General features: G+C 41.7%; 1 protein-coding gene across 2 annotated transcripts in view; it reads right to left on the bottom strand.

The window, feature by feature from the left end:
• Window positions 1-27,278, bottom strand: part of CNNM2 (cyclin and CBS domain divalent metal cation transport mediator 2) — a 137,413-nt gene extending 110,135 nt beyond the window's left edge. For both annotated transcript variants that reach the window (XM_069461194.1, XM_069461195.1), the window contains exon 1: window positions 25,602-27,278. In XM_069461194.1, the coding sequence (XP_069317295.1) occupies window positions 25,602-27,222 (1,621 nt within the window). In that variant the 5' untranslated portion in view covers window positions 27,223-27,278. The remainder of the gene's footprint in view (window positions 1-25,601) is intronic.
• Window positions 27,279-27,493: the final 215 nt, after the last annotated feature.

Genomic DNA, 27,493 nt, shown 5'->3' with positions numbered 1-27,493 from the left:
GGGCTCCCACAGCATCCTGCGTATGTCTCCACGACAGGAGCTGTCACACTGTAATCATACAGTTGAGTCTTTTCTCCCCTGCTAGACAGTGAGTTCTATAGTGGTCCCATTTTAGGCATCTTCTGTAACTAAAACAGTGCCAGGAACGTAGCATGGGCTCAATAAATCAATATTATTAAGCAGATTGGTAAACTGTGACTTTATTGATAGGCCTATTTTCAACCAAATAGCTGGGATGGAGTGTGCTGCCTCATCAGAAGGTCGCAGTGACTTAAATGGTAAGTAGCGAACATGACAGAGCAACGCTCATTGTCAGATATGTCAGTTGTCTCCATTGAGCTGGAACGCACCAGACCTGGACGCTGTAGCTGGTGTGTTGCCAGTCAGAGAATACCCAAGTTCTCCAACAGAAGGCTCTGCTTCCGAAACGGCAGAGTGCCATAAAAGAAACGGCAGTGGGAGTGAGGCCAGGCACCTAGCTTTAAGTCCCAGGTCCTTTCTGCCTCATAATTGCATGATCTTTGACTCCCTGGGCCTCAATTTCAGAGATAATTTCCATACTTTGCCTCTCTCAGTATCAGTGAAAGGGAGTCACATAAAGCCCTGTCCTTCTCAGCACTTTCCGAATCAATCCCCTCTCCCCATTCCAGCCACCGTGTCCTCCAGCCCAGCTGTCATCATCTCTCACCAAGCTTCTGCAAAGGCCTCCAAACGCTGGTTTCTCCGCATCTCTTCTCACTCCTCACTCAAAGATTTTCCACACAGAAAAGCAACCTTTTCAAAATGCAGCTCTAATCATGTCATGCTCACACCCCCCAGCACTTCAAAGGGACATTATTGCTCTTAGAAGAAACACTAGAACTCTTGGCATGGCCCATAACCACTTGCCCGCTAGAGTCCCTGCTTACTTCTCCAGTGGCATTTTGTACCACCCACGCCCTACCCCCCAGCACACACACACACATTCTCTGTGTTCCAGCCACAATAACTGTCTTTCAGTTCCCTGAATGTACAGTGTTACCTCCCACCTTATCACATCTCCCTGTAATAGTCTCTTTTCCACACCCAAATTTCCCCTAATTGACTTCTACTTATGTCAGATCTCAAGTCACCCGAAAGCCACTTCCTTCCCTCACCTCCCACCAGCCAGTATTCTCCGGACACGAAGTACTTTTCCTGCAGAGCACACCCCACGCGGGCGAGTGTATTTGTTTGGTTATTTGCTTCATGTCTATCTCTCCACCAAAATGGAGGCTCCATGAGGACAGCAACAGTCTTGTTCACCAATAAAATACATGTTTCAAAAAAGAACTGATCTTTTGAAACTTGATAACAGAAAATTATAAGAGGCTGGGCACAGTGGCTCACACTCATGATCCTAGCACTGTGGGAGGCTGAGGCAGGAGGATCTCTTGAGGTCAGGGAGTTTGTGACCAGCCTGAGGAAGAGCGAGACCCCATCTCTACCAAAAATAGAAAAAATTAGCCAGGCATGGTGGTGCATGCCTGTAGTCCCAGCTACTTGGGAGGCTGAGGCAGAAGAATCACTTGAGCCCAGGAGTTTGAGGTTGCTGTGAGCTATGATGATACCACTGCACTCTACCCAGTGTGACACAGTGAGACTCTGTCTCAAAAAAAAAAAAAAAAAAAAAAAAGAAGAAAAGAAAAGAAAATTACAAGAGATGAATGTTTTTACCTATGTATTTTCAGTGTTTTTTTCTTTATTTCTTCTTCACTTTTTAAGTATTTTCAAACAGTTTTAAAAATCTTAGCCAAATCATCACCATGAAAAACACTGGAAGACTAATACATTTTTCTAAAACATAGAAACAAAGGCATTCCAAACCAAAAGCTTTTGCCTGCCTGAACTTATTCACGGCTTTAGAACACTGTGAAACATGGCTATTAAACACAAAACTGAACCCTTTATAGGGCTATTTTAAAACCCAGGGAACTATAAAAGGATTATAACACCTATGAAGCAGTGAGAAAATGATTAAAATGTATGCCAGAGAAGGGATTACAAAACATATGACTGGAGGATTTATGGCAGTAAGGTTAGTAACTGTAAACTAGTTCAGAGTCAGCCAGGAATAGAAGGCGGAAAAAATCAGTTCTTGAATGGTTCACACTTCCTATCTCGCCAACATTTACTTTGAGCAAAAAGTCCTGGCATTTGATGAAGAGCTATTCAAAATATAGGAGGAACTGCATTTTAAAGGGAGAAAAAGGATACTAATATATTAAACATGGCATGTGTTTTGTTCTTTCTCAGAACACAATGTTGCCTTCTCCAAGTTTGTACCTTATATTCGCATGTTGCAGGGTTTTCTCCTCTGAAGGGTAAACAGCTGGAAACTAAGCACCATGTCAAAGTCCTCAGCCCTTGCTCAGTGGTGCTTACCGGCCTACCCTGGCTGTACATCAAGAGTTAAGTAACGGCCGGGCGCGGTGGCTCACGCCTGTAATCCTAGCACTCTGGGAGGCCGAGGCGGGTGGATTGTTTGAGCTCAGGAGTTCAAGACCAGCCTGAGCAACAGCGAGACCCTGTCTCTACTAAAAATAGAAAGAAATTATCTGGCCAACTAAAATATATATATAGAAAAAATTAGCCGGGCATGGTGGTGCATGCCTATAGTCCCAGCTACTCGGGAGGTTGAGGCAGTAGGATCGTTTAAGCCCAGGAGTTTGAGGTTGCTGTGAGCTAGGCTGACGCCATGGCACTCACTCTAGCCCAGGCAACAAAGCGAGACTCTGTCTCAAAAAAAAAAAAAAAAAAAGAGTTAAGTAACTCTTGCAGGATACAGAAAACACTGAAAGTTCAGAACTGAGGCAGTAACGCCCCATGGGTGTTCAATTATTAATGTGCTTCCCCTAAAGCTGACCCCATTTAACACAGGGGAGAAGAATTTGGTTTCAGAAGAGTTGCACAAGGTGGGGAGAATGGACCTTTAAAAAACGATACTTTAGTTAGAACAACAGCTACCACAGCGCTTTAAAAAGTCCTCTGTGGTAGAAATTGACCCTAGGAGAGACTTTTCTATCAATACAGATGCTCAATTAGTATCACTAAATGCTTTTAGGTAACCCTAAACGCAAAATGGAAAAGATGCAGGACAACAATCAATATGTACAAAGCATAATCAATATGTACATTCTAAGTAGGGCGAAGAATCCTAAGAGCCAGTCAAATCAACTGCTCGCAGCTCTCCCAAACACAGCTTTCCAGACTCCATGCCTTTCTCAGCACTGTTCCCCCCAACTGAAACGTTCTCACCCTTATCTCAGCCTTTGGCGCATTCAAGACTGCCCCAAGAATACCTGCATCCTCTCATTGCTAAAGCGCTTTGTAATATTCCCTACAGCACCAATTAACTGGTTCTGTCTGTTATATAGCTATGGTCAGGACTTTACCCCTATGTTCCTCCAGGACTTACACAACATGTAAAAGAGCTTTCCATTTCCTACACTGCCTTGCACATTATATCAAATATTTATGGACTTTGTCAGAACTGGACAGACTTGGAGGTCTCAGTCTCAACCCTGCCTTTATGGTAAGGCAGTCGATGACCACAGAGCTGAAATGGCTTCACTGATAAAGCAAACATCGATTGAGCGTCTCCAAGTGGCATACCCACAGTGAACTGAACAACATTCCTGACCTCAATGAGCTTGAGATCCATCCAGTAGAGGGTATAATTATAAATAACAATTACCCAAAGGGGTTAAAAAAAGATCCACACTATGATATATAAGGTACGAACAGGATCCTACCACATTAGTAACACAGAAGAGGGCGCCTAACTTAGCCTGAAGGTAGGTGAAGGCCTCCTCTGCAGAACTCAACTCAGCTCATGGAATGGTTAGGAAAAAAGAGAAGGGAAGGAAGAATGTAACGAGCCAAAGGAACACACATGAGAAGGCAGAGAGATGAGAGAGCCTGGAGCTCCACTTTGGTATGGGTGGAGCTTGAAGGGCATGGGGGGTGAGGAGGACAGGGGAAGAGGCTGATTTGTCTCTTTTGAATAAATGAATAAAGGAATGCACGCAAAAGAAAAAATAATACATGCTTTCTTTGTACTAGCAAGAAAGTTATACTCTATTTGAGGTCATACCATTATTGTTTTGTGTTATTGGTTAGGGGTCAATAAGAGGCAGCTGGAAATAGTACTGGATTAGCAATCAGGAAACCCAGGTTGTAGTCCCACACGCAAAAGAAAAAATAATACATGCTTTCTTTGTACTAGCAAGAAAGTTATACTCTATTTGAGGTAATACCATTATTGTTTTGTGTTATTGGTTAGGGGTCAATAAGAGGCAGCTGGAAATAGTACTGGATTAGCAATCAGGAAACCCAGGTTGTAGTCCCAACTTTGTCACTAACTATACAATTGCTCTTGGGCAAAACACGCTCACCTGGAAAGTAAGATGCTTGAACTAGATTTACTACTTTCTCTTCTTATTTGAACATCTATGTTGATGCTAAAATGGAAGAAGGAACAGATTACTATGGACAAGGATAGACAAGGCAGATTTTCAGAGTGATAACTTTTAAAAAGGAGGAGTGAGACCAGGTGCAGTGGCTCACATCTCTAGTCCTAGCACTCTAGGAAGCCAAGGAGGGAGAATCGCTTGAGACCAGGAGTTCAAGACCAGCCTAGGCAACATAGTGAAACCCAGTCTCTACAAAAAATAATTTTAAAAATTAGCTGGGCGTGGTGGTGCGTGCCTGTAGTCCCAGCTACTTGGGAGGCTGAGGTGGGAAGATCGCTTGAGCTCAGGAGTTTGAGGTTGCATTGAGCTATGATCACGCCACTGCACTCCAGCCTGGGCAACAGAGCGAGACCTCATCTCTAAAAACAAAGAAGAGTGAGATGCCAAAACCATTGGGTAAAATTTTGTGGGGGTTACAACACACAGGATATGTATATAATCTCAAGATATCACCCCAAAATTACTCAGTTATTAAAGGAGGAAGGTACTTTACAATGTAGTATTAATGCAAAAATATGTATTTTATATATGTGTGTGTGTGTGTGTGTGTGTGTGTATTTAACCCTGATTCTAATTGTGAGGAAACAAAACAAATACAGATTGTGGAACATTCTACAAATCATCTAGCCTGGACTCTTCAAAAATGTCAATATCATCAATATCATGAAAGAGAAGAAGGCAAGGCCGGGCGCGGTGGCTCACGCCTGTAATCCTAGCACTCTGGGAGGCCGAGGCGGGTGGATTGCTCAAGGTCAGGAGTTCGAGACCAGCCTGAGCGAGACCCCGTCTCTACTAAAAATAGAAAGACATTATATGGACAACTAAAAATCTATATAGAAAAAATTAGCCGGGCGTAGTGGTGCATGCCTGTAGTCCCAGCTACTCGGGAGGCTGAGGCAGTAGGATCGCTTAAGCCGAGGAGTCTGAGGTTGCTGTGAGCTAAGCTGACGCCACGGCACTCACTCTAGCCTGGGCAACAAAGTGAGACTCTGTCTCAACAAAAAAAAAAAAAAAAAAAAAAAAAGGACATCAAAGAGACATGAGAACTAATGAATATGGACTAAAAATTGTGATACTTTCCTGGGGAGTATGTTAAAATAAAATTTAATTTACTAATTTTAAAAATAAAAAGTAGATGATATGTTTGCATTGTTGTTAAATTCCTTGAGTGTGATAATGACACTACACTTATTTAGGAGAACATCTGGGTTTTTTTTTCCTTTTTCTTTTCTTTTTTTTTTTTTTTTGAGCCAGAGTCCCCCTCTGTCACCCTGGTTAGAGTGCCGTGGCATCAGCCTAGCTTACAGCAACCTCAAACTCTTGGGCTCAAGCAATCCTTCTGCCTCAGCCTCCCAAGTAGCTGGGACTACAGGCATGTGCCACCATGCCTGGCTAATTTTTTCTATGTTTTTAGTTGTCCATATAATTTCTTTCTATTTTTTTAGTAGAGACAGGGTCTCACTCTTGCTCAGGCTGGTCTTGAACTCCTGGCCTCAAGTGGAGTATCTCAGATACATGCTGAAATATTTAGGAGTGAAGTATCATTATGTCTGCAACCTACTTTCAAATGGCCAAATGGTCCAGGAAAAAAAAGATACATATATGTGTACACACACACACACACACACACACACCTGTACATATGAAAAAACAGACAAATGTGACAAAATATTAACAATGGTGAATCTAGGTGAAAGGTATACAGGAATTCACTGTACTATTTAAACTTTTCTGAGCTGGAATTTTTTTCAAAATGTACAAAGTTGCAGGGGAGAAGGATGAGTAAGAATTAAGCAGAGAAGAAAAGGCACAGGAATCTTCCAAACAGGTACCACGAGAGTTACAGAAATAGCAATTTAAAGACTGAAGAGAATTAAGAAATAAGAGGTTTTAATTGTAGGATATAACCATAAGGGGTACAAGAGTTTCAGAGATCAGCAGAGATTTCAGGAAAAAATGGAATTTTAACTAGGTATTAAAGGCTGAGCAGAGTTTTAGCCAGAACTAAGTACTCTTTAGGACAGGAATGTGAGAAGAGGTGTGTTAACTACAGACAATGTGTGCATACCTACATATATATAACATACATACATACATTCATATGCATATACAACATGTACATAAAGCCATATACATATACATATGTTTATATGCACATACATTTATAATATACAGTTATGAGATTAGCTATTTTAGACAGAAGATAAAAATAGGGGCTAGAGCCAGTGTATGAAGAGCTTTGCAAACTCTGGAAGGATCTGGATTCTATACAATAGTAGGTAATGAGAACTCTTAAAGGTTTTCTGTATTTTTCTCCTAAATAATAAAAGTAATGTCTGTTTAACTTAGGAAATACAGAAGAGTATCAGACAAATATAAAAATCATCCCATTTTTATTAACATTTCAATGTATTTCCTACCAGTTTTTTATGCAGTGTTTTTTTGTTTTGGGTGTTTTTGTTTTGTTTTGTTTTGTTTTTTTGAGACAGAGTCTTGCTCTGTTGCCCAGGCTAGAGTGCCATGGCGTCAGCCTATGTTTTGGGGTTTTTTAAGAGACAGGGTGTTGCTATGTTGCCCAGGCTAGAGTCCAGTGGCTATTCACAGGCGCAATCATAGTGTTCTACTACAGCCTCAAATTCCTAGACTCAAGTAATTCTCCCATCTCAGCCTACCAAGTAGCTGGGACTACAGGTGGGCGCCACCATGCTCAACAGCACAGTTTTTAAAACATAGTTGAGACCATGTTGCTCTTTTCACTTAAAATAATCACTTCTCCATGTTATTAAAAACTTTATAAATGTAACTCTAAATGGTTGCATCTTATGTATATACCAAGATTTGTTTAACCATTCCTCAATGGTGGACTTTTAGACTGCTTATAACGTTTTGCTATTTTAAGAAATATTTAGTTCCTCAAAAATTAAGAATAGAATTGTCCTACAATCCAGCAATTCCACTTCTAGGTATACCCAAAAGAATTGAAAGCAGAGAGTCAAACAGATATTTGTACACCCATGTTCCTAGTAGTAGCACTGCTCACAACAGCCAAAAGGTGGAAGCAACCCAAGTGTCCATCAACAGATGGATGGATAAACAAAATGTGGTACATACATACAATGAAATATTATTTAGCCTTAAAAAGGAAGGAAATTCTGGTATGTGTTACAACATGGATGAACCTTCAGGACATTTGACAAAATAAAATAAGTCACAAAAAGACAACTACTGTATGATTCCATTCATAAGAGGTACGTCGAGTAGGCAAAATCATAGAGAAGAAGGTAGAATGATGGTTGCCAGGGGCTGGGGAGAAGGGGGATGGGAGTTAGTGTTTAATGGGTATAGAGTTTCAGTTTTGCAAGAAGAAAAGAGTTCTGGAATGATGGCCCAACAATGTGAATGTATTTAACACTATTGAATTGTATACTTAAAATGGTTAAAATGGTACATTTTATGTTTTGTGCATTTTACCAAAATTTCTTAAAATAAATAAAAATTTAAATGAACATATCTGTATTTTAACCTTTACACCTCTTTCCGATTAGTTCCTGAGATCAGATTTCTAGAAGTGGAGTTACTAGGCAAAAAGATACACAGAAAGCGTCAGCTTGTCAAACACCGCCAAATTACTTTCTAGGAAGATTATAACAATTAACACTGCCATCAGTATTATAAAAGAGTACTTGTCTCACGCTACACCCTCAGTAATATTCAGTTCAATCACTCAACAATATCTACTGAGCAACTACGTGCTAAGCCCTGTTGTAGGCCCTGGGAACACAGCAGTAAATAAGACAGACCGAGTCCCTGCCCTCATGGAGATTACTACATTCTGGCGGGAGAGGCAGACCAAAAAATAAAAATAAAAATAAATAAGTAAAGAGTGGGCATGGTGGCTCAGGCCTGTAATCCCAGCACTTTGGGAGGTCTAGGTGGATCACTTGAGGCCAGGAGTTCAAGATCAGCCTCGGCAACATGGCAAGACCCTGTCTCTACACAAAAAATGTCTTATAAATTAGCCAGGCATGGTGGTGCACACCTGTAGTCCTACCTGTTCAGGAGGCTGAGGTGGAAGGATTGCTTGAGCCTGGGCATTGGAGGATACAGTAAGCTATGATTGCACGACTGCACTGCCACCCGGGTGACTGGGTGACAGAGCGAGACCCTGTCACAAAGAAGAAAGAAAGAAAAGAAAGAAAAGAAAAGAAAAAAAGAAAGAAGGAAGGAAGGGAGGAGAGAAGGAGAGAAAGAGAGGGAGAGAGGGAGGGAAAAGAAAATACAAAAGAGAAGAGAAAAGAAAAGAAGGAAGGAAGGAAGGAAGAAAACAAGATTAATACGTTATAATAGAGGGCTAAGAAGGAAAAAGACAAAGGAAGGGCAGATAAGTACTACAGGGGAGGGGATGGAATTTTAAGGACTGCCATGGACAGCCTCACTGAAGTGGTGATATCGGAGTAAAGATCTGAAGGAAGGAAGGGGCAAGCTGCAAAGCTCTCTAGAGGAAGGGCATGCCAGGGAGGGGGAACAGCAACTACAAAGGAGGCAGGAGCAAGCCCAAAGTACCTGCAGTGTTCGAGAAACAGCCAAAAGGCCAGTGCCTGAAGCAAAGCAAGTCAGGAGAAAGAAGCAGGAGATGCAGTCAGAAGGGGCCACATCTCATGGGACTTGACAGTTAGTTGTACATTGTCATTTTTTCTATCCTGGCTACTTTGACAGGTAAAAAGATAATATTTTATTCTTTCAATTATAGGAGGTTTTTGACAAACTGTTAAGAAGAAAGTTATATTTAAGGATGATCACCTGACAGAGTTATGCTTGATGAACCAGACAACATAAGGGAAGCCACCTTGGAAATTTTACAATAAGCAAGATAGATTGGTTGATTCATTCATTCACTCATTTAAGATGCATTTATGGAGCACCTAATACATAGTGGGCACAAATAAGAGGGGCTAAGGGCTGGGACAGTAGCAGTGAGAATGGAGAGAAACCAAAAAGTATAAAAGTATTTTCAAAAAAGATCAGTTAAACTTGGTAACAACATACAGGGGGGAAAGAGGATAAATTCCACAAGTTACCTGAGAGCAGAGTATGTATCTAATAAATCCTTGCATCCCCCACAGCACTTTATCATGATGCTCAATAAATGCTTATGGATTAAAGGATGAGTCAAAGAAAGTTTTCTCGAGATGGAAGAAGACCAGGGAAGGGAGAGAGAAGGACAAAATCTTGGGAAATGCTCAATTAGAAATGGAAGGAAAAATCAGGAATCTAAGAAGAGAAAGGGAAAGAGTCAGAGAAACAGGAGGCAAATCAAGACCGTGCTACAGCAAGCTGCAGGAGCCAAGTGGAGAGAAGAGTGGGCTGCATCTTCTGCTAAAAGCAGCAAAGGAACCAAGAAAGCTAGGAAGGTGGCAATGAAGGAAGACACTGGCTCTGACAGTCTGAAGCCAGATTGTACAGGATAAAAGACGTAGCCAAGGGCAAGGAAAAGGAAGTAACTAGCTATTCTTGAAGAATAGCTTCTTTTCTTCTTGCAGTAAAAAGAGAAAGGAAAAATAGAACAGTAAGTAAGGATCCCCTAAGACATAGACCTCTGCTAGAAATGCCTACTTAGCCCCTGATTGTGCGCCGTAAGGAAATATTTACAACATTCAACCTAGCTGGGAGCCTCAGACAACAAGGTGGGTTGAATGAACACAGGAAAGTTCCCCTCATACCATGCATGGAAAACGCAGCAAATCTTCACATTTGCTACTAACATCGGGTTTTTTAAGTGGGCCCGAGTGGCACAGAGAAAGTAATAACTGCTGATTTTTTGGGTATTTAGCTAATGTGAGATAAACCAGCTTAAATCAAGTAAGGTGCCTTTTCTGCTTGTTTTAGTCTCTGTGATTCCTATTAGAGGCTCTCCTCAAACATCCAGAGATGTGTCCATTCACGTTCAGAGTGAGGCACTAAATGCTGGCTGCAAGTTCTGTGTCACTTGATGAGCTCCACTGCAGAGTACTCAGGTCAAAACTGTGATGTATTTTTAATATCAAGGAACTGAATAAATTTGTCTAATACACATGTGACTACTTAAGAGCAATGCTGTTTGTGAGTAAAGCAAACATCAATTTCTCTTCAAAAATGCTTAGTTTCCTTGGGAAGTTAGCTAAGGAATAAAGGCAAAATCCTTCATCATTATTTTATGGCATTTTAACACAGACTTTAGTAAAGACAAGTAATTCACCCTAGAAATAGTTAAATACAAAGTTTCTGTACACATCCAGGAAAAGAAAGAAAAAATCACATCTTTTCATCTGTCCAGAAATATGTATGATTTTATAGGAGTATAATCAAACTAAATATCTGATCCTTATCAAAATTAAAAGGTCTTTTTATTTTAGCAAAATGTGTAAGATAAAAAACTACTAACTGAGCTTCAAGCACGAGGGTTCCAGAACAGGTATTTTATCCTTTTGTCTCCTTTTGATAATCATGACGAAGATTTATAGTGATGATTTCTTTAGATAAAAGGAAGCACTAGTTTCCAGAATCTCAGTGTCCCCGAAAAAGAGGTATCTTGGGATTATACCTTTATGCTGAAAGGACAAATCTAGTTGGAACTCAACCACTTCACCAACCTTTTGTTTAATCAGGACTGTCACAGAAGTATCAAAAAGCTGCATTATAGGCAGACTACATACAAATCTAAAAAAAACTAGACTTTGTCACCTAATAACATGTTCTGAAAACAAATGTAACCCCAAAACCTAAATTCCTTTGTTTCATACACAAAATTAATTTCACTAAACTGTTGTGCACACACACACATACAACCTTATGGGCTTTAAAATATTATTCATCTTTCATCCCAAACAGTAAGAATTCCAATGAGGAGGGGAAAATGGCACAAATGATAGTATGGCTGCACCGTAGATGAAATATCCCATATCTCCCAAGATAAAGATGGTGAATTTCACCAAAATACACTGAATTTCAATTAAATACTTAAATTAGTGATTCGAGTTACAAAGTTTACACTTTAATAACATTTCAATGGATTTATTTCTCCCAAACATTACAAAATACATGCTTAAAAAAAAACAAAACTTGGAGCAACACATAAAAACATACTTCCTGGCTGGGCGCGGTGGCTCACGCCTGTAATCCTAGCGCTCTGGGAGGCCAAGGCCGGTGGATCGTTTGAGCTCAGGAGTTCGAGACCACCCTGAGCAAGAACAAGACCCCATCTCTACTAAAAAAATAGAAAGAAATTAGCTGGACAACTAAAAACATATAGAAAAAATTAGCCAGGCATGGTGGCGCATGCCTGTAGTCCCAGCTACTCGGGAGGCTGAGGCAGTAGGATGCCCAGGAGTTTGAGGTTGCTGTGAGCTAGGCTGACACCATGGCACTCTAGCCTGGGCAACAGAGTGAGACTCTGTCTCAACAACAACAACAAAAAAAACATACCTCCTCCCCTCAAACCCACCATCAAGAGATAGTCATTGTTAGTTAACATTTTTTTTTTTTTTTTTTTTTTTTTTTTTTTTTTTTTTTTGAGACAGAGTCTCACTTTGTTGCCCAGGCTAGAGTGAGTGCCGTGGCGTCAGCTTAGCTCACAGCAACCTCAGACTCCTGGGCTTAAGCGATCCTACTGCCTCAGCCTCCCGAGTAGCTGGGACTACAGGCATGCGCCACTATGCCCGGCTAATTTTTCTATATATAGTTTTAGTTGTCCATATAATTTCTTTCTATTTTTAGTAGAGACGGGGTCTCGCTCTTTGCTCAGGCTGGTCTCGAACTCCTGACCTTGAGCGATCCACCCGCCTCGGCCTCCCAGAGTGCTAGGATTACAGGCGTGAGCCACCGCGCCCGGCCTGTTAGTTAACATTTTAGTAAATGTTCTTCTACTTGTTAGAGGTAAATGTATATATACACAAACAAGCAAATAAACATTTTAAAGAACAAACCTAAGAAAACATGGTCCATATAATGTGATTATAAGAGTATTAAACCTAATTGACTTGCTGCTAGCAGAATCTCACTCCCACACTCCAATCCCCCCACCTCAACTGCACCAAAAAAAAAAAAAAAGGAGCACCAAGAGCAAAGAGTTTCATTCTGTCTTTTCTGATTACCTGGAACCCAAACACTCAAGGATCACACCGATGATGACAATATGCAATGCAGACTGACTAAAAGTCAGGGTTTTTCCTCTGCTCAGTAATCAAATCTAGAGAGATGAAATTATTCCTGCCAAACTTCAAATCAAGGAGGTACACGAGTTACTAAAGGAAACAAGTCCTGAAAGAGATAAGAGAGCATGTTGTCTTGTTCTAGCTGTCTTTCGTTTTAATTTTACTTCTTAAAACCTGCTCAGATATTTCCATCTCTTGCATGATTCTCAAAAGCCCAAATGCCATTATGCAAAGGCTCCAAGTTGAGTCAGCACATTGTTTTTCTGATTGCAGATGGGCAAATGGAAAAACTGAGGCTTTGCACGCTCCCATAAAGATCATGTGATGCCCTCAGTCTGTCTTTGCTAGCAAGGGAAAACACTGTCCCTCTCAGATTACCAGCCCCCCACCCCCATGGGGCGTGCACACGTGTGTATGTGTGTGTGTGTGCGCGCACACACACACAAATCAAAATTTCATTCTGTCTCTTCTGGTTACCTGGAACCCCAAAACCTCAAGGGTCGTACTGATAATAGCAATATGAAATCCAGAATGATGGACAGTCAGGGTTTTTTCTAGTCTCTGCAAAGTAATCCAAAGAAAACCCTTGATAAAATGATCCAGAGAAGAAAGCTACAAAACCATTTAAATATTAGCCAGTCTTTTCTGTACTCATCTCCCAGCCCAAATCCTCAGACTGACACAAAGCCACTCTACATAGTAGATAGAAGTAGATTAAGTTTTAAACTCCCAAGCTCCAGCTAACCATATTTTTTTTCTTGATTGACATTTCCTATAGCCTATATATTCTTTCCCTATACCTAATTTGGAATAGAAAATCTACTCTTTCCTATCAAATTTCCTAAAGAATGACAGTGTCAGTAACCAATTGTGTGTACTTGACTCTCTATATATGAAAATGGCAAGTAAAAATGCCTAAATGTTTTAAAGAAAAGAAAATCCACTACAATCAAATGAAACAAATAAACATAAGATAACCCCCAAGAAACTCAGGATTTTAAAAAGTATTTTTCTATTTTAAGAACCACTTGTTACGTAACAAACAAGTTCAGCAAGGTTGCAGGATACAAGATCAATAAATCACTTATATTTCTATATACTAGCAATGAACAATCTGAAAGTGAAATAAAACAATTCCATTTACAATAGCATCAAAAAATAAATAAAACACTGGGCTGGGTGTGGTTGCTGACACCAGTAATCCTAACACTTTGGGAGGCCAAGGCAGGAGCATTCGAGACCAGACTGAGTAAGAGCGAGACCCCGACTCTACTAAAAACAGAAAGAAATTATCTGGACAACTAAAAATATATAGAAAAAATTAGCCGGGCATGATGGCACATGCCTGTAGTCCCAGCTACTTGGGAGGCTGAGGCAGGAGGATTGCTTGAGCCCAGGAGTCTGAGGTTGCTGTGAGCCAAGCTGACACCACAGCACTCTAGCCCAGGCAACAGAGTGAGACCCTGTCTCAAAAAAAAAAAAGAAAAGAAAAGAAATAAAAGGAAAAAAAATGGGCAAAGGAACTGCATAGACATTTCTCCAAAGATCTAGAAATGGCCAACAAGCACATGAAGAGATGCTCAACATCATTAGTCATTAAGGAAATGCACCTCAAAACCACAATGATACCACTTCATGCTCACTAGGATGGCTATAATTTTAGAAAAAGGAGGAGGGTGGCAATAACAAGTGTTGGCGAGGATGTAAAGAAACTGGAACCCTTATACATTGTTGGTAGGAATGTAAAATGGTACAGCCACTTTGGAAAACAGTTTGGCAGTTTTTCAAAAAGTTAAAATAGAGTTCCATACGACCCATCAATTCTACTCCTATGCATATACCCAAGGGAATTGAAAACATATGTCGCAGAAAAACTTGTGGATCAATGTCCACAGCACCATTATCATCATAGCCAAAAAGTAGAAACAGCCTAAATATCCATCAACTGATGAATGAATAAACAAAATGTGGTATGTCCACAGAATGGAATATTTGGCCATAAAAAGGAATGAAATCCTGATCCATGCTACAACGTGGATGAATCTGGAAAGTATATGCTATGTTTTCTTTTTTTTTTTTCTTTTTTAGAAATGGGGTCTCTCTCTGTCACCCAGGCAAGAGTGCAATGGCATGATGATAGCTCACTGGAGCCTCTGACTCCCGGGCTCAAGCAATCCTCCCACCTCAGCCTCCCAAGCAGCTAGGATTTCAGGTATGTACCAAGAAGCCAGTGACTAAAGGCCACATTTCATTTACCTGAAATATCCAGAATAGGCTAATCCACAGAGATAGAAAGTAAATTAGTGGTTGCCAGTCATTATGGGGAACCGGGAATGGGAACAGACTATCAATAGGTATGGAGCTTCTTTTAGGAGTGATGAAAATGTTCTAGGAGTAGACAGTAGTAATGGCTACACAACCGTGTGAATATACTAAAAACCACTAAATCATATCCTTTGAAACGGTGAATTTTATGATATGTGAATTATACTTCAATTTTTAAAATTTAAAAAAGAACCATTTGTTTCAGCAGTAAAATGCTCCTAAGGAGAAATGGAATATTATGAGTTCCTTAACATGAGCAAAGGTTAGTTTTCCTAAGAGCAGGACTCATAATGTTCTCGGCAGATTTGAATTTTTTCCAGGTGTATCATGTACAAAGTTAACAAAGTGTTTGCAAGAATGGCTATGATCACCTCTCCCTACTGCATCAACCATTTTCATTTTTTCCACATTCCCTTCCAGTTTGTACACGTGTATATTCTTATATGTGTATATTCCATGCAAACAATCAGTGTAAATTTTCCCATATTGCTACATGACCTTCAAAATTATCATTAAATGGTTGCAATTAGTTGACATTTATCATTTTCTTAACTCTTTCCTCTCCATGCCCTGCCTTAAGGTGTTAGATATTTATTTCCAATTTTTCACTGCTTATAGATAACAGTGCAATATCTTTGCAATATGAAAAGCTAATAACATAGCTCTTTTCTTCTCTTTAATCACTGAATTAAGATTTCCAGAAAAGGCCGGGCGAGGTGGCTCACGCCTATAATCCTAGCACTCTGGGAGGCCGAGGCGGGTGGATCGCTCGAGGTCAGGAGTTCGAGACCAGCCTGAGCAAGAGCGAGACCCCGTCTCTACTAAAAATAGAAAGAAATTATATAGACAACTAAAAATCTATATAGAAAAAATTAGCCGGGCATAGTGGCGCATGCCTGTAGTCCCAGCTACTCGGGAGGCTGAGGCAGTAGGATTGCTTAAGCCAAGGAGTCTGAGGTTGCTGTGAGCTAAGCTGATGCCACGGCACTCACTCTAGCCTGGGCAACAAAGTGAGACTCTGTCTGAACAAAAAAAAAAAAAAAAAAAGATTTCCAGAAAAAAAAAATTACTAAACCAAAAGGTAAGACATTTTTATGACTCCTGGTTGCTTTCCAGAAATATTACAAATTTATACTGCTATAAGCAACACAAACCTGCTATATTAGACATTATCATTTTTTATGCTTTTGACGTAATCAATGTTAAAAGATTTTATCAGAGTAATTTGAGATCTTCCTTTAGTCTTAAAACCTTGGCTACTTCAGGGTTTCCAAAATCCATGAGCACTTGCTCTGTTTCTTTTAAAAACTGTTGTCTTTTTCAGTCACCTATGGTTAAAAGGAATGAAGAATTATTTTAAATTCAGTATTCTTACTCTAAAGAAAGTAGAACATGTAATACATCCTTCTGTTTTCCTTAAAATATACATATGCATGTAGCCACCTTATCAAGTAACAGCAACTGCTAGAAAAACAACAGAGCCTACAATTCAAACACAATAAAAAGGAAAAGAAAAAAACCTGCAATAATTATCCACTTTTAAAATTTCAACATCTGTAACAACTATGAATATAAGCACACAGGCCCAAGGTGTCTCTCTTGACTATCAATCTCTCTAATCTAGACAAAGATCAAGAACAACTGCTATGGTGTGAATATGCCCCCTCCAAAATTCATGTTGAAACTTAATCCCCATTGTGGTGATATTAAGAGGCGGGGCCTTCAGGGAAGTGATTAAGTCATAAGGGTGGAGCCCTCACAATGGTATCAGTACCTTGATAAAAGCACTGGAGAGAACTAGCTCAGGCCCTTTTTTGCCCTTCTACTCTTCTGCCATGCAGAAGGCCCTCACCGGATACCAAATGCCACTGCCTAGATCTTGGACTTCCCAGCCTCCAGAACTGTGAGAAATAAATTTCTATTATTTATAGATTACCCAGTCTGTGGTATTTCATTATAGCAGCATGGATAAACTAAGACAACAACCATTAGAAAGAACTGTCACAATAAAAATAATGGTTAACTAAGCACTAAGAACTATTAGAAACACTTTTATATTGCATATCACATTAATTCTTATAATAATAACGACCATATGAGTTAGGAAATATCCCCATTTTGCTATGAAAAAAACTTAACCTGAAAGAGGATAAGTTACTTGCCCCAAGCAGATCCAGGAAGAGTACATTGTTCTTAACCTTTGCACATCCCCACAGCATGTGAAATTAAAAAGAAACATTCCCACCTGGGTCTGACAGCAAGGGGGTTAAGTATGATAATATGAAGATCCCACCATCATTACAGCAGTATTTATGATCAATTGCAGCACTAATGTAAAACAGGGAGAGGGCTTAACATCCCCACTATCCATCAACACCTAAGCCGCCTACAAACATGCAGATCATATGATGTACAGGATGACCTCACTATTCGCTTCCTAGGTCCCCCTTCCAAAGTCTGCTGCCCCATCATCCCTCTGTATAGACACTCCAGAGTTGCCAATGTATGTGACGTTAAAAAAAAGAATGCTTCTTATTGTCTCTCCTTTTCAGTGTTGGTATGATTTGGGGTTTCTTGTTGGAGTGTTCTAAGGAAAAAAAGACGAAATGACAATATTAAAATAAACTGTATTCAATCCTAGTGATCCACTTCTATGTATTTAAGTTTAATAAATATTCTTTATAGGTCAAGTAAATCTTAGTGAATTGTAAGTTTACTACCAATGATATACATAAATATGTTAACATATAAAAAATATATATTATATATGACATTTATAATATATATAACATATAATTAGAGGAAAGGGCCCCTTTGAAAAAAATATACCATGTTATATATAAGTAAACATCTAATTAGAATCCAGAGGTTTGTTCTCAAAAGTTTAAGTTGTTCAACAGCAAATAAAAAACATAAAATATGATGTTGGCTCAGTCTGTTCTGTAGGTTTTCCTAGTTAATGATATTTTAAATTGTGTGTAGTTTTGCTAATAATCAAAATTAACAAGCTCCCCACAACTGTTTGGAATGTCTCAGAATTTAAATAATCCTAAGGCCCTTTGAGAGGTACGGGGAGAGGCAGGTGGTGTGTAATCCCCGTAAAAACCAAGAGAAAAAGCAGAACAAGGTCCTTTCCTGTTTCATCCAGCTTATTCTAAGTCAGAGCCGGTATTCAGCTATGCATCCATGGTCTCTCCTGACCTAAAGGTCTATGCGCAGACTTCAGAGATCCTAGTACACAATAACTTCCCAAAGTCGGGCATGATTCTCTGTATGACTTTAGCTTACACTTTTTTAAAAAATTGGAGGGCGGGCAGGAGGGAAGGGCACATAGGTGCCTGAATGGGACACAGGCTTCAAATGCTTTGATGAACATTTCAGTGGAAACTTTACAGACTTACACTGTGAACAGAAATGAAGAGTCAAGGAACTTTCACCCTCACAGTCCCAAATCCAATCATTACTCTCATAAAAGAAACAACCAACAAGAAAAAATACCATTAAGGGATATCCAAAACATGCTAAATCAAAAGAAATACCTTATATTTAACTACCTGAGGCTTCTAGACATCAATATCCATGTCCTACAATACACTCCTACTCTGACCATAGCAGAGTAGAAAACTCAAACTAAGATAAAATAAAACGTAAAATAAAATAAAAAGAGCTGACACACTCAGACTTATTTTCTACTTAGCAAAAGGCTTGTCGAAGATTGCTTGAATCCAGGACATCAAAATCACAAGACAAATAAAACAAAAACCAGTGTTAATGCTGATTATTTGCTTTTCCAATAATACAGCTACCTGTAAGTCTGAATAACATGGGACCAGAAGACCAGCCTATTGGAGTGGAAAGAACTCCGATCTAGAAGTCAGGGCATGGGTTCCAGTCCAGCTGATGCTTCTAGCGAGGTCAGGGACCCTAAGTAAGCCACTTACTTCCTCTCTTCTCTTTCTCAGGGTTTACTTTCCTCAAGAGGTTGACTAGGCCAGTGTTTCCTAAACTCACCTAACCGTAAGAATTACCTCAGGGTAACCACAAACAACATGGATTCTTTCCAAGGCCCCTTCCCCAGAGATTCTGGTTCAGGAGGACTCTGGGTGAGGCCTAGGACCTTACTCTTATTAAGTGACCCAAGTAAATCTTATCATCTGGTAAATCTGGCAAACACTGGGCTAGATAATCCTCAAGCTCCCCGCCTTCCAGCTCTGAGTCTACACTATCTGGATATTTCATAAAGATGTTCTAAAAATATGCAAAATTATAATAATTCAATGTATTATTACTGCACAAAAATAAATGCACAGGATCATAAATACAAATATATCCACTTCCTGTGATACCATTCATACCTTTAATTATCAATAAAAACATCTTCTAAGATTCTAGGCAAGTAGAACACTTAATTTGGTGAGGGGGAAAAAAGTAATATTAAACTCTCAGCATATTAATATGCAGAGACTTGTTGAATTATATAGCTCATGTTTTAAGTGAAAACTGTACAGCACATTCTTCCCTTGGAGAACAACATTATCTGGTGATTCCACCTGTTCATAGCTCAGAAAAAACTAGAAAAGAGCCTGGCTAAGTCCCTAGCAGCTGTCAATAGCAAGCTCTGCAATACTGGAACGCCACTGTTACAAAGCTAAAACACAAACAATAAAACAGTAACTGGTTACTAAATCTTCAAATTTGCCTCAATGTAGAAAACTAGGTGCCCTGATGTTTTGTTAGGAAGGTTCCATCAGGCAAACGGGAGCCTCTAGCATGCTTTCTGCACTCAAAGGTAGGAGCCTTTAATCTCGCTTTTCCTTCCCCTGCACTATTTTGCTTTAGACAGTTTTTCTAAAATTCTCATAATCCTCTAGAGGGATGTCCTGGGTTTATTCTCTTATTTAGATTTACAGGTAACTACAAAACTAACAAAAAGAGAAAGATTGCATGGAGTATAGAGGGGCAGAGTTGTAATGGAAGTTCATTAGCAACCAGTTATGAGATAGTTACAAAAAATGTAAATAAAAACCAAGATTAAAACACAAAACTGGCCGGGCCGGTGGCTCACGCCTATAATCCCAGCACTCTGGGAGGCCGAGGCAGGAGGATTGCCAGAGGTCAGGAGTTCGAGACCAGCCTGAGCAAGAGCGAGACCCCATCTCTACTAAAAATAGAAAGAAATTATCTGGAGAGCTAAAAATATATATAGAAAAAAATTAGCCGGGCATGGTGGCGCACGCCTGTAGTCCCAGCCGCTCGGGAGGCTGAGGCAGAAGGATTGCTTAAGCCCAGGAGTTTGAGGTTGCTGTGAGCTTGACGCCACGGCACTCACTCTAGCCTGGGCAACAGAGAGACTCTGTCTCAGAAAAAAAAAAAACAAACACAAAACTGAGTTTGACAAACTACTGTGTGACCCTTGCAACAGAAAAAGATAAGGAACCAAGAGTGAAACGTAATTACATAATTGAGCCATTAGAAAAATAGTTGCAGAGTAGCCCATTAAAGCAGCACACTAGCACTGGACAATTTTAGTATAGAACATTTTCAAGATGAATCTTAATGCCTGACATGCAAATATTGCAAATAGAATTCTTTGGATTTAGGGTCACACAGGTCCAAAAATTGATTTAATGGCAAAAATGGGAACACCAACTGTTATGTACATCACGGAAGCATTGGGTTTAAAGCTGTCTATATGTTTAAAGACATTTCTGTGTCCCACTGCCCAATAGACTCTGAGACAATGTTTGGACGAAAGACCAAACCTTCCACTCAGTAAAACAGAAGTGGCAAATCAGGATCAAGAAAACTAGTATAAGACAGTGGTTAAGAGAGCAAGTTCTGGTATCACACAGACCTGAGTTAAAACCCCAAATAAACAAATTATTGCGTGACCTTGAATAAACCTCAATTTCCTCAATTGTAAAATAGAAATAATACTTCATTCAGCCATTGTGAGATTTAAACAAGGTGATTCATGTAAAGCACTAAGCCCTGTCCCTGGCACAGAGTAAATAGGTAAGTAATCATCATCATCATCATCACCACCATCACCACCATGATCAAGCCCAAACTGTAAAATTAGCACAATTACTATCTTCCAAGGTCAAGTAAAGCAAAGGGTTTCCTGGTAGCCAGACAAAAAAGTTCTAAGCATTAGAAAGAAGACATCCACATATACTAATATAAAAGTAGCTTTTCTTTCCACATTACAGAACCTTCTGTTTCCCCCTCCTTAGCAAAGAGTAACTCAGACGAATTCTGTACAGCTATATACAGAAAAGGTTTCAATACAGGCATTCTTAATTAGGAAGGATAATTTTCAATGAGATCTGGATTGATGATCTCACCAGTTTGGGGGAGTTACAGTTGGTATTGTTGGGGGTGTCTGTTTTGTTTTTGTTTCTTGGAAATGGAGAAGTTAGGAGAGGGAAAGGGAGGGGGGAAAAAGTCTTCAAACCATTCCATGCACCACTATTTTTTATTTTATTTATTTTTTTGAAACAGAGTCTCACTCTGTTGCCCGGGCTAGAGTGCCATGGCGTCTGCCTAGCTCACAGCAACCTCAAACTCCTGGGCTCAAGCGATCCTACTGCCTCAGCCTCCCGAGTAGCTGGGACTACAGGCATGAGCCACGATGTCTGGCTAATTTTTTCTATATAGATTTTTAGTTGGCCATATAATTTCTTTCTATTTTTAGTAGAGACAGGGTCTCGCTCTTGCTCAGGCTGGTCTCGAACTCCTGACCTCTAGCGATCCTCCTGCCTCGACCTCCCAGAGTGCTAGGATTGCAGGCGTGAGCCATCACGCCCAGCCCACCCTCGCACCAGTATTCAATTGAGAAAAACAACAGAAGGTCGACTATTAAGATTACATCATAATCGAATTAGAAAATGAAGAAGAAAAAAACCAGGTGAAATCCTGCATTAAAAAGAACTAATATACCTGGCCGGGCATGGTGGCTCATGCCTGTAATCCTAGCACTCTGGGAGGCTGAAGCAGGAAGATCACTTGAGGTTGGGAGTTGGAGACCAGCCTGAGCAAGAGCCAGACCCCATCTCTACTAAAGACAGAAAAATTAGCCTGGCGTGGTGATGTGCGCCTGTGATCCCAGCTACTCGGGAGGCTGAGGCAGGAGGATCACTTGAGCCCAGGAGTTTGAGGTTGCAGTGAGCTATGACACCACTCTAGCCTGGGCAACAGAGTGAGACTATGTCTCAAAAAAAAAAAAAAAAAAGGCCAGGCGCGGTGGCTCACATCTGTAATCCTAGCACTCTGGCAGACCGAGTCAGGTGGATCACTCGAGGTCAGGAGTTCGAGACCAGCCTAAGCAAGAGCGAGACCCCCCCCCTTACTAAAAATAGAAAGAAATTATATGGACAACTAAAAATATACAGAAAAAATTAGCCGGGCATGGTGGCACATGCCTGTAGTCCCAGCTACTTGGGAGGCTGAGGCAGGAGGATTGCTTGAGCCTAGAAGTTTGAGGTTGCTGTGAGCTAGGCTGACACCACGGCACTCTAGCCTGGGCAACAAAGTGAGACTCTGTCTCAAAAAAAAAAAAAAAAAGAACTCTAATATAACTGATAATACACTGACCAAACATCAAAAAAACCCAAGAAAGGGAAAGTGAAAAACCAATTATTCCAATAGTTTAAGTAATGAACAAATACCCACCCATTCCATCATTTTAAGATCATGGCTTAAATTTCCAACGTGCAGTCTTTGCCTGCTTTTCTGAATATGCCACCAGCTTGAATGTATACTTTTAACTTGTACTGCCTTCTTAACCCAATACATCATTCTGGTTAAGGACAAAAATAAAATCTTGTGCATTATCATTTTTCCAGAATTCATGAGAAAATATTAGTAACTCATTTAAAGATTACATTTCAAAAAAATACTGTGAGGTGATTTTAGAAGAAAACTGTTTCTCATGAAAATAAATCAGTCATAGGAAAATTATTCAAGGACAACCAAAAACAAATTTCAAAATAATGCACATTTTGAAATTTTTGAGTAGGGGCAGGATTAGTGAGCTATGAAGTGAATAACTAAATCCTCAAAGAAAAAAGATAAAGCAGTGAAGGAAGGACTTCAGCAAGAAATACAAACTAGTGTCATCAATCCATCAGTAAATGTGCAAGACTTCTGAATAATTTAAAAAATACAGGCCGGGCGCGGTGGCTCACGCCTGTAATCCTAGCACTCTGGGAGGCCGAGGCGGGTGGATTGCTCAAGGTCAGGAGTTTGAGACCAGCCTGAGCGAGACCCCGTCTCTACTAAAAATAGAAAGACATTATATGGACAACTAAAAATCTATATAGAAAAAATTAGCCGGGCATAGTGGCGCATGCCTGTAGTCCCAGCTACTCGGGAGGCTGAGGCAGTAGGATCGCTTGAGCCCAGGAGTTTGAGGTTGCTGTGAGCTAAGCTGACGCCACGGCACTCACTCTAGCCTGGGCAACAAAGTGAGACTCTGTCTCAACAAAAAAAAAAAAAAAAAAAAAAAAAAAATACAATAAATTATCTGTATCAATACTGGGAAAGTTAGCAATAGGACTTTCAGAGGTATTTTCATGCATTTCAAGATATCTTTCTATATTACAGATATTACTGCAAAATTACTGAAGAGACTGTTTAGATGCTCTAATTAATGACTTAGCAGTGAAAGAATCATGACACCCCCCCAAAGAAGCTATGTCACCTAGATATACTGGATATTTTCTTTTTACTATTTAAGAATCCAGAAGAATCTCCTTCTGCTTTTAAATGCAAATTATCAATCTCCAAAGCACATTCTGCCCTATTCTTTTACATGAAAATTAACTGCAATGTGATCCCGTTCTAAAGAGGACACCATTCAGCTAGAAAAATGGAATTAGGACAACCACATACTCCCTGAGTATGTTCAGATCATCACACCCAGTGAGCTGTCACCAGGTACACATGGCCTTTTTCATGGCAAGACCACTATCAGTGATCAAAATTCTATTTGAAGAAGGAAAACTTATAGTTTTGAACACTATCAGGTCATGAAAGGTTATATACACATTTCAATACATGCAAATGTACTGGCATCATAGCAATTAAAAAACTCAGTATCCTTCGGTTTTCAAACAACACTAGCTATTTACTGGAAACTTTCGGAATTTCAGTATAATAATATGAGTTGCTATTCACCTGTTCATTATACAGTGAAACAAACAAACAAAATCCCACAATGCAAGAAATGATGTGCTGTGTAAGCACATCAGACTCGGCACTTCTTTCTCTTCCCTGTTGCAGTGAGAGTTGTTTCATTTCAATTTAATGTCCCAGGGGATCAATGTTAAAAAAGAACACTTTTAAACACAAAGAGTCAATAAATAAATAAACCATAATAAATAAGGGATTGGCCAGACGAGGTGGCTCACGCCTGTAATCCTAGCACTCTGGGAAGCTGAGGCGGGTGGATTGTTTGAGCTCAGGAGTTCGAGACCAGCCTGAGCAAGAGCGAGACCCCGTCTCTACTAAAAATAGAAAGAAATTAGCTGGACAACTAAAAATATATATATAGAAAAAATGAGCCAGGCATGGTGGCGCATGCCTGTAGTCCCAGCTACTTGGGAGGCTGAGGCAGGAGGATTGCTTGAGCCCTGGAGTTTGAGGTTGCTGTGAGCTAGGCTGATGCCACGGCACTCTAGCCTGGGCAACAAAGTGAGACTCTGTCTCAATAAATAAATAAATAAATAGAGGGGTTCATCCTACTGTTAAAAGTTCAAGCTTTCTGCAGAAACCATACTTCATGTGGGAAATTTTATGTTGTCAAGTAAACGTAAACAAATAGCAAAGAAAGCTATATATATAGATATTGCCTCATAAAACATTAACTTAGCTCTTATCTTTCCAAGTTATATATTAATAACTAACTCTAGTTTTGTTTTGTTTTTTAAAGACAACTCTTTTCTAGCTAAGGCAAGTCACATCCAAAATGAGTGATTTTTTTGGTGGCACTTGGCTTACTCTATCCCCTACCCTCAAAGGCAGACCTCAATCTTCCCCACAGGTCGCCAGACAACCAGGAACAGAACCTATGGAAAATGTATTTCCAATCTTTGAAACATCAGTGTGGATACTTAAGGAGAAGGAAAAAAGGATTGCACTGGGTTTAGAAAAGCCATTTAAATGTTTCTCAAATGCCTGTGATTAGTACATGTCAACCAAATGGCAGAGCATTAGCCAGCCCCTAGTTTCACCTACCCACTCACCCACTCAGAACCCAGACAATGAATGCAGCAGCAGCAGCAGCAGCAGCAGCGGGGGGGGGGGGGGGGGGGTTCGGGTATCGTGCACAGAAATTAGGAAGTTTGCTTTTCAATCACGGAACAAAGTAAGTGATGGCAGTATTTTGCTTTTCAAGAACCTAGAAGTGCTTACTAGTTCAATCCGTCCCCAAATCCACACCACCCTTTCAACTTTACAATTAAGAGAGAGAAGGAGAAATTCCGGTCAACTCGCCTTGGGGGGTTGGTCTGAGGGTAGAAAACTCAAGTAGGGAGGAGGATGGAAAGAGAAAAAAGCAAGCCAATGAAAGAAAGATACCAAAATTTCCCACCTTTCTTAAATTCTTCCAGCATAGCGTCCAACTTGGTGTCATTGAAAACAAAGTGCAAGGGGTGGTTATAAAATTTGGTGATGGTTTTCAGGGGAGTACAGTCATCTGGATCCACGAAGGCCAAGTCTTTGACAAAGAGCAGGTCCACGATGTTGGAGCGCTCCCCCTCAAATACTGGAATGCGAGTGTAGCCGCTCTCCATGATCTCCGACATGGTGTTGAAATCCAGGATGGCTTCGCCTGTGATCATGAAGCAGTCCCGGAGGGGGGTCATCACGTCCTCCACCGTCTTGGTGCGGAGTTCCAGCGCCCCTTGGATGATGTTCAGCTCCTCCTTAACGAGGTCGTTGTAGGGGTCGGTGACCCGGAGCATCTCCAGCAGCTTTTCCCGGTTGTAGACCGTGCCTATCTCCTGGCCCAGGACGCAGTCCAGCAGCTTGCTGACCGGGTAAGAAGCGGGGAAGGTCATCATCATGAAAAACTTGGTGAGGAAGATGGTGTTGGCCCCCACAGCCAGGCCGTGCCGGGAGCAGATGGCCTGGGGCACGATCTCGCCGAAGATGACGATGCCTATGGTGGAGACCACAACCGCCACGAGGCCCGAGCCGGCGATGTCGTCCAGCAGGATGGTGAGCGTGGTGTTGACCAGCACGTTGCCCAGCAGCAGCGAGCACAGCAGGTAGTTGCCCTGCCTGCGCACCGGCTCGATGCGCTTGGCGTAATTCTTCTCCTTCTCGGTGCCGCAGTTCTGCACGATGCGCAGCTCCATCGGGTCCAGGGCCATGAGCCCCAGGTTGAGGCCGCTGAACATGCCCGACAGGCACAGCAGTAGCGAAATGAAGATCACCTGCAGCCAGAAGGGCAGCAGGAATTTCTTCTCCTCTCCTACGATCATCTTGGTGTCCTCGCCGTCGTGGTAAATCCAGGTGGTCTCGGCCCACGGGGGCGGCGGGAGCCCGGCCACCCCCGAGCCGCCCTTGCCCCCGACGGCACCACCCGCAGACCCCGGGCCGCCGGCGCCCAGGGCAGGCGTGGAGAGCGACGTGCACAGGTAATAGGACTTGCTCTTCTCCATCTTGCGCAGCGGCTTGATCTCGATCTCGATGATGCCCGATGTGCGGCGGTTGAGAATGATGTGGGGCAAGATGATGATGTCTGAGGTGCGGATGCCGCAGCGCTGGGGGCCGCTGTCCGGCTCCGGCGGCGCGGGGCCCCCCAGCCCGCGCTCGCCGGGGCTGTGGCGCCGCCGCTCGTGCTCGGTGAAGGCGATGCGGGACCACGTCTCGTTGTTGATGTTCTGCCCGTACACCCGCAGCTTGACCCGGGTCCTCTCGCTCACCCGCAGCGCCCCCCCTTCCATGAACGACACGTCGTTCGTGTCCTCCAGCCGAAGCCCGATGATCACCGTCTCCTCGTTCTCGCCCACCGCCGCGCAGCCGCCCGCGCTGCAGCAGCAGCTCAGCAGTAGCAGCGGCAGCAGCCGCCCGGCAGCCGCCTGCAGGACCCCCCGGCCGCGGGCGCTGAGGCTGCGGCGTGCCGCCATCTTCCAAGTGGGCAGTGCGGCGGCTGCCTGCCCGCCCGCCATCTTTACTTCGGGTTCACAAGCGCCACAGCCAATCATAGGGTGGTTGCTCCAGCTGTGGCTTCATCCTTCCCACCCGGCGGCGAGAGCGCAGGCACAGGCCCCTGGGCTAGACTGCAATGGAGCGTCCGCGCCCAGTGCTCAGCAGTCCGCCTCCCTGACTGACACTGATTCGACCTCGGCCAGCTGAGGAACCCCGAGGCTCGCGGGAGGGGGGAGGGGGAGGGAGGAGAGCGCCAGCTGCTCCGGCGAGAGGCAGGCCGACCAGCCAATCACGAGCGGGTGCCCGCCCTCCCAGCCAGGGGGCTGG

Source organism: Eulemur rufifrons, chromosome 28 (genome assembly GCF_041146395.1).
Source record: "Eulemur rufifrons isolate Redbay chromosome 28, OSU_ERuf_1, whole genome shotgun sequence".
Lineage (NCBI taxonomy): Eukaryota > Metazoa > Chordata > Mammalia > Primates > Lemuridae > Eulemur > Eulemur rufifrons.
Note: the sequence above shows the minus strand (reverse complement) of the source record. Positions and strands in the feature narration are given on the sequence as shown.